The following is an 8,303-nucleotide window of genomic DNA, read 5'->3' on the forward strand; positions in this document are numbered from 1 at the left end:
GTTTCAAAATGTTTAATTATTGTAAGGAAGGAGAAAAGATAGAATAATAAAAACACATTACTTAGAAAGGCTTGTCGATTCCAGTAGACTTAGAAAAATAGGCACGAAGTAAATAGTCAGGTCCAAAATTATTGACACCCTTGATAAAGAGGAGCAAAAAAAAGACTGCATAAAATAAATTATATATATATATATATAAGCTATATCGTATGCTCAAATAAAATAATTTTATACAAATATGATTCCTCAGAGAAACATTTTGTTTAACAAGTAATAAAAATAATAAAAATAAGAGTCAAAATTATTGGTACCCCATGTTTTCAATACCTTTAAATACCTCACCTTCCGAGGATAATGGCACTGAGACTTTTCTAAAAAATGTTTTATGAGATTTGAGATCTTAGACCATTCCCCCATACAGAATCTTTCCAGATCCTTGATATACTTCATCTGTGTTTATGGACTTCCCTCTTCAATTCAAACCACAGGTTTTCAATAAGTCTGGGGACTGAGATGGCCATAGCAAAATGTTGATTTTTGTGGTCAATTAACAATTTATTTGTGGCTTTTGATGTGTACTTGGGGTCATTGTCTTGCTGGAAGATTCACTTGCGGCCAAGTTTCAGTCTCCTGGCAGAGAGACTGGTTTTCAGCTAAAATGTCCTGGTACTGAGTTCATGATGCTGTTGACCTTAACGAGGGACCCAAGACCAGTGGAAGCAAAATAGCCCCATTAAATCTAAGAGCCATCACCATATTTTATGAGTTTCTTTTCTGCATATGCCTCCTTTTTTCGACGCCAGATCCACCACTGCTGTGCGTGGCCTACGAGCTCTATTTTCATGTCATCTGACCATGGCACCATTTCCAATCTAAGTGCCAATGTCGTTTAGCAAACTCCAAGTGTTTACATTTGTTGGATGACATGAAAACAGGGCTCTTCCACTGTTCCTGGGGCCCCTTGTTAATAAGGACAATGGCATCATGAACTTCACCCAGCTATGTGGGTGAGACCTATGAGATCGATGAGATATTCCTCAAACGTCGGTGAGTTTGACTGGTTAGACCTAATGACAGAACAAACAGTTTTTGGAGAGCAGATTGTTAAAAGGGACTTAATAATATCATCCAGACCATGAATATCTGAGAAAACACATTGCATAGGCTAAGCTAGTCACTGTGCTTGTCACCAGAGATTGATGAGAATGTGAGGTGAAACAACCTGGTCTCAGAGCATTTCTTATTATTCTGTACGTAAATCCGAGACACTCCATTTAGCAGGATATGTTACGTTTCATATGGTATGTATTAACGTGTGGATGCCCATCACTCATTTCGTATGATAGGTTGGGAATTACAATTCGCATGATATGTCACGAATATGCCAAATGTACAATACATGAGAAATTTTCTAAATTTACAATATGTTGCGCATTTGCAAAACGTATGATATGTTACAAATTCTAGCTAGGTGGCTAATGTTAGCTAAGCTAGGGGTTAGTTAGGGGTTAGGGTTAGGGTGACCATCTGTCTTATGTAAACATACCAAACACAACATATCATACTAATTTGAGTGTCCCGGATTTGTATTTGCTATGTTACGTCTAGTCTATGATACCAGGCTGGGTGAAAGGGACACATCCTCATCAGTTTCAAAATCCTTTGGATGAGATTTACAAGTAAATTACAGTACTACTGTATTCCATCAAAACCCTTAATCTGATTTGTAGCAAAACCTTCCATTGGATGAATTTTTTAAAGTCAAAGTGTGATAGGGATGAAACATTCTAAATAACTATACATACAATATCACATAAATAGAGAGTAGTAAATAGACGTTGAGATGAAAAAATATATATTTTCCCCTAATCTCTGCTAGATCCTGTGTTGGTCCGTTTCCATGGAAATTCATTCTGTGAATTCAGGAACACATTTTTGGAACTAGAGATGAGGGAAATGGAAGAAAAATGAATTGTGAAGTTTTAGTTATTACTACTGTATTAAAATAAGACACAGAGACATAAGAGGAAAATTGATTTACCATGAGAGCTCAAGAGGCAGTGTTTTTTCCCCACACTTACAAGCACACACACACTCCATCAAAGCCTACTGCCTTGGGCTCCCTGAGCAGCTTACAGGCCTTATAAAGAGAGTATCCACCACAACAATCATTGATCGTTGTCTTACTGGATCAATATCCACTACCCAAATATGAGCTCTCAAGTGTCCAAACCAAGCCCTTGAAGACTGACTAAGGTTTTGCATACCAAATGGCACACTATTCCCTACATAGTGCACTAGTGCAGCACTTCAGGCCCATAGGGCTCTGGTCCAAAGTAGTTCACAATATAGGGAACAAGGTGCCACTTGCAAAGCAACATGAGAGAGTGAGTCTCTTCCTATGGGAATAAGTTCACTGCCCAGTGAATCACATCACATACTCCGGGTTTTCAGCTGCTAACTAACTGGCTAGATAGCTGAGTAATTGTCTGGCATAGCACAAGCTCATCCTGGCGCAATGCTAACCTATATACATTGCATTCGGAAAGTATTCAGACCCCTTCACTATTTACACATTGTGTTATGTTACAGCCTTACTCAAAAATGTATTTAAAAAATAATAATATTCATCCCCATCAATATCCCATAACGACAAAGCAGAAACAGGTTTTTAGACATTTTAGCAAAACAAAATAAAGTAATACCTAATTTACATAAGTATTCAGACCCTTTGCTATGAGACTCGAAATTGAGCTCAGGTGCATCCTGTTTCATGCATGTCAGAGCAAAAACCAAGCCATGAGGTCCAAGGAACTGTCCTTAGAACTCAGAGACAGGACTGTGTCGAAACAGAGATCTGAGAAAGGGTACCAAAAAGAATTCGGCAGCATTGAAGGTCCCCAAGAGCACAGTGGCCTCCATCTTTCTTAAATGGAAGAAGTTCGGAACCACCAAGAATCTTCCTAGAGCTGGCCACCCAACCAAACTGAACAATCAGGGAATAAGGCCCTTGGTCAGGGAGGTGACCAAGAGCCCGATGGTCATCTCCAGAGTTCCTCCGTGGAGATGGGACAACTTTCCAGAAGGACAACCATCTCTGCAGCACTGCACCAATCAGGCCATTATGGTAGAGTGGCCAGATGGAAACCACTCCTGAGTAAAAGGCACATGACAGAGTTTGCCAAAAAGGCACCTAAAGGACTCTCAGACCATGAAAAACAAGATTCTCTAGTCTGATGAAACCAAGATTGAACTCTTTGGCCTGAGTGCCAAGCATCACGTCTGGAGGAAACCTGGCACCATCCCTACGGTGAAGCATGGTGGTGGCAGCATGATGCTGTTGTGATGTTTTTCAGCCGCAGGGACTGGGAGACTAGTCAGGATCGAGGGAAAGATTAACAGAGCAAAGTACAGAAGGATCCTTGATGAAAACCTGCTCCAGAGTGCTCAGGAGATGAGACTGGGGCTTAGGTTCACCTTCTAACATGACAACAACCCTAAGAACACAGTCAAGACAACGCAGGATTGGCTTCGGGACAAGTCTCTGAATGTTCTTGAGTGGCCCAGCCTGAGCCCGGACTCCCCATCCAACCTGACAGAGCTTGAGAGGAGCTACAGAGAAGAATGGGAGAAGCTCCCTACATACAGGTGTGCCAAGCTTGTAGCGTCATACCCAGGACTGTAATCGCTGCCAAAGGTGCTTCAAAAAGTACTGAGTAAAGGGTCTGAATACTTACGTAAATGTAATATTTCAGCATTTCCCCCCAAAAATTGGCAAAAATGTATTAAAAACTGTTTTTTCTTTGTCATTATGGGGTATTGTGTGTAGATTGATAAGGGGGGGAAAAAACATTTAATCAATTTTAGAATAAGGCTGTAACGTAACATAATGTGGAAAAATTCAAGGGTCTGAATACTTTCTGAATTAACTGTATATGCAGTCTCACAGGCTGAGTTTCCTATTAGCTGGGGGAGGAAGGTACAGGCCTACCAGCCACAGGGGAATGGTCATCCCTGATCATATTAAGTTGACATCTGTTGAGTGTGAATAGTCCACATCCTGTCCCCACTGCAGTGATGGGGCCCTCCTTGGCCAATTTAACACTATGTGGTGTAAATTAAAGTTTATTTTTGTAATGTTAGGGGGTAACTTCTCAATAAAGTGTTAGACTAATATGTTTTTCAACTTAAAGTTGAAGTGTTGCTCTGTAAACTTAATCTATTTTCTGTTTCACCTTAGGGCTTTAGTGTAGATGCCAAATATCATTATAATATCCTTTTTTGGTACACACAGAGCTAACCAAAATACACAATCCCTTTATAGGCTTACTGCAGTTGACATGATCTTTAGTTCCATGAAAGCTGACCTGACTAAATTATTTTCCATGTTAGTAGATAAATAAAAGTACTGTATCGTATCACAGGAAATAGCTTCCTAGCTCTCTATTTGCAGAAAAGGATTATTAGGACTTGAGCTATAGTCAGAGACAGGATGGGTGGTGTGAATACGAATCGTTCATACCTTCCTCTCATTCATCATCCTTTCAGTCTGAACTGCTTAGGCGGTCAACGTTCAGATATAGTTTGTAACACCACTGTAACATGTTAACTACCGTAACTGTAGCGGAGGTGGCTCGTCAATCCATGCTTGAGTAATGAGAAACCTTGCCTTGAGACTAGAAGACCTGCGTTAGCTCCCCGAGAATGTGTTAGCCTGCTTTAGCTCAGCAGGCTAACACAGTCTTGCAAGTCTAAACCTTGATTGGCCATACTACTTCAACTCTTCGGACCAAGTGAAACATACAAATTCTACCCTCTCAAAGTGAAAGGAGTGCCGTGTATATTTCTAATGCTCTTATCATATTCAACAGGGTCACAGTGTGTTGACAAACACTTTATTACTGCGCCTGCCTGCAGCCGGGTGGTTTTCCACAGAAATTTGGAACATGGGGTTAGAACAGGTGGTGAGGTCCTCTCAGATTCGTTTCACCTCAAAATGATGCAGCTTTCTATATTGATGATATGAGATCAGCTTCTGAAGCTGTTTTTTTGGTATGTGTGTATGTGTGATGTTCTTTATGTGCTAAAGTGACCCAATCACCCAGGCCAGTCATAGAGGTGAACTCACACAGCCCTTCTGGGGTGTGTGGATAAAATATTTTTGTATTCCCCTCAGAAAAATGACCCTCTATAATCTTACCTAAACAACAACAACAAAGAAAGTGACATTGCACCACCTCAACAACTTCTTGGTACACAGAGGTGTGAGAGAGACTGTTGGATTGGGAACTGGCCAGGAGGCTTACTATATTGTCGGGAAAGAGGGGGGGGGTGTAGGAGAGAGAGAGAACAAGAGGGAGAAGCTGGGAAAGAGGGAGAAGCAGGGGGAAAGAGAGAAGGAGGGAGGGAGGGAGGGAGGGGAGAAACAGAAAGAGTTCAGGCGTATTTTTAGGACAGGTTTATTCGTAGGTCTGAAACTAACCCTGTCGGTGTACTTCTATACGAGTCGTCTCTCCCCTTCTCCGGCTCTCTGTTCTCTCAGTCATCCTCTCTGGCCGCTGCCTAACTGGCCATCTGTTGACGTCTCTCACCCTTAAGGCCATGTGATCTACAGTACAGTCACTGTGCGAAGGAAACTTTTGCATCATAGAGACAGGGGAGTTCCATAGAAAAAGAACAGATTCCATTTTCTATGTTTCCTAATTAATGTTTGTATGTATGTTATGTACAGTATCCACCTTCTCCCAAGATGCCAATCAACCCAAGTAGGCTAGGTATGTATAAATGTAAATAGGCCAGACAGGGAGTCAGACCTGTATGCAAGGTGTACATGAACATTCTACAAAATATTGTCAGAAGCAGAAAATGTCTTCTGGTAAATCAATGGTAATAGAATATACATATCAGAAATGGACGAATGTGTATTTATTAGCAGTTTAGCCATTATGCTCAATGAATTCACTATTGGAAGTATGGTTGTCCCATTCCAAGTTTAGGATAGGCCATAGAGCACAGGCATGCGAGGCGTACATCATAACTGTCACATCAGCCCAGTGACTTTTAGGCTTGACAGCTCTGGCTCATTAAATGCACCTGTCATCCATGTCCACGAGCACAGCGAGGCCGGCTGATCGCCAAGACAACGGGCGGGCCCAAGTCCCCTCGCGACTCTCTAGGCCTATTTGACTTTTTATTCATTTAGCAGACGCTCTCATCCAGGCTACATGACACTTCCAGACACTATGTTGCCACCTCAAGCACAGAAAAATAAGCGGCACTCCCAAAATACATTTTTAAAAACTAACTCAGAGAGACAACTTGGGAGTAGTTTTGAGCGAGAATTTTTAAAATCATTCAACTTTTAACATGTCAACATATTTCTCTACATGTATATAGGCCTACTTTTATTGTGTATGCCTAACTTTTGACTGGTTGGTCTAAGCATCGTTTAGAGCAGCGTTTCCCTATCTTGGTCCTGGGGACTCTAAGGGCTGCATCATTGTCATCACGCTTTGATTTTATATTTTTTTAAAATCTGCTATGTAGTGCTAGGGCAAAAAACAAAACGTGCAACCCTTGGGGTCTCCAAGACCGAGTTTGGGAAACGCTGGTTTAGAGATTCTGTAAATGGTTTGAGTTGGGCCTGCCTATAGCGCATGGTGACTTCTTGGAAAAGTCGTGCATAAAAATCACACAAGTTCCTATTTGTTCTATTGCTTATTTTAAATGTGTGGGGGGTATATATATATATATATATATATTTATTTATTTTGAGACTGTCTTGGTGTCCCTGTCGGGGGTAAGTGAAAGATAACACTGAGAACGTTACGCGTCTGAAATATCTAACCGCTCTGCTCATAGCTTCCAGAACTGAAAAGGAGCAGGTGCGTGCGCCAACTCCTTATCTTCCCCCGTTTCACTTGACAACTGTCATACGTTTTACAGGGATTTTAGTAACTGTCAACCATTTGATTCTGGGCACTCATAAAACATACACAACGGGATGGCTGGACTCCAGCCAGGCGCACAAATGTCCGTAGTGCACAACGAGCCGCTCTAGACAACATTTAACCGTCACGCTGCCACTTTGGACTTGACTTACTCACAGTCCGGCACCGAACGTACCTTTCTCTGCTGTTTCTCCCAGGCGGGGTCCAGCAGTAGGTCCCTGTCCCACTCATCCTCCGGAGACATATACTGATGCTCCTCGCTCATCATATACGAGGTGTTATATTGCGCTTGGGGTTCGACAGCCATCATAATGCCGTCTAGGGTTTCTAGTACCCCCTCTGATTATATAGAAAAGAAACGAGGTTTATGCGCACTCTAAGCCTTGTAGATAGCAGATGAAACCCTCCTTGGGTTTGAGGACTCGCTGTCTGTCAGGTGTGCTGGTCAGCAGAAACAAGAGATGCGGCAGACTGCGGCAGAGGTGCAGCTCCCACTACCAGAAACTCTGCTTGGTCGGTGCTACTTTCCTGGTCAAAAGTAGAACACGTGACCGCACCCCAATAAGTATGAGAACCCGGGCGTGCGGGTGTCACGGTCTGACCCTAAAAAGGTGCGATGGGTGGGGTTGTGGTTGGAGAGTTGACCTATGCCGGGGCAGGGAGGCTTGAGAGAGGAGGATGGAGACGTCAATCACACCCCTTACTGAAGGAGATTGTAAACTTCAGCTTGTGAACAGCACCTGTTGCCTCTGGTGCGCCTCTATTCTCAGGCTGTAGTCTATATACCCCTCACACTGACTACAATGATAAACAATACAGACCTCGGATAACTTGAATGTCCTTACAACGATATCTTATTCTAAGATACATGTGTCATTAAGAATTATACTGACACAGTACATTTGAGGATAATTGTCGGGAAAAAGACAGTATGAATCCTGGAAACTCACAGGGATAGGCTTTTTCCATCCTCTCTCAAACCTCTCATCTTGGAGCCCTAGCTTTTCCACGTGTTTGAACTATTCCAGATCTAGCACAACTGATTTAAAGTGTCAACTAATCATCAAGCCCTAGACTATTTGAGTCAAGTGTGTTGGTTCAGGGCTACAACAAAAATTATGAAACGTCTCTGGGGTTCCCTGAGGTGAGGTTTGAAAAAGGCTGGCCTAGCCTCTGTAGTACTCTGAAGGTCACATATCCAGATGGCACATTGACATGACAAGGCCTATATAAAGTGCTGTGACTCGGAGGTAGAAATCAAAGAACAGCTGAAGGCAGTTGACTTCGCAATATTTGGCTGATACACCAGTGACAGCTCCGATGAAAAATGTCAGTAGGCGGAACAGGATAATA

At 42.2% G+C, this 8,303-nt stretch overlaps 1 protein-coding gene across 1 annotated transcript in view; it reads right to left on the reverse strand.

Moving 5' to 3' along the window:
• The window catches only part of LOC109896930 (alpha-actinin-3-like), a 33,905-nt gene extending 26,420 nt beyond the window's left edge, over positions 1-7,485 (reverse strand). The window contains exon 1 of the mRNA XM_031832196.1: positions 7,126-7,485. Coding sequence (XP_031688056.1) covers positions 7,126-7,260 — 135 coding nt within the window. The 5' untranslated portion in view covers positions 7,261-7,485. The remainder of the gene's footprint in view (positions 1-7,125) is intronic.
• Positions 7,486-8,303: the final 818 nt, after the last annotated feature.

Source organism: Oncorhynchus kisutch, linkage group LG9 (assembly GCF_002021735.2).
Source record: "Oncorhynchus kisutch isolate 150728-3 linkage group LG9, Okis_V2, whole genome shotgun sequence".
In the NCBI taxonomy this organism is placed as follows: domain Eukaryota; kingdom Metazoa; phylum Chordata; class Actinopteri; order Salmoniformes; family Salmonidae; genus Oncorhynchus; species Oncorhynchus kisutch.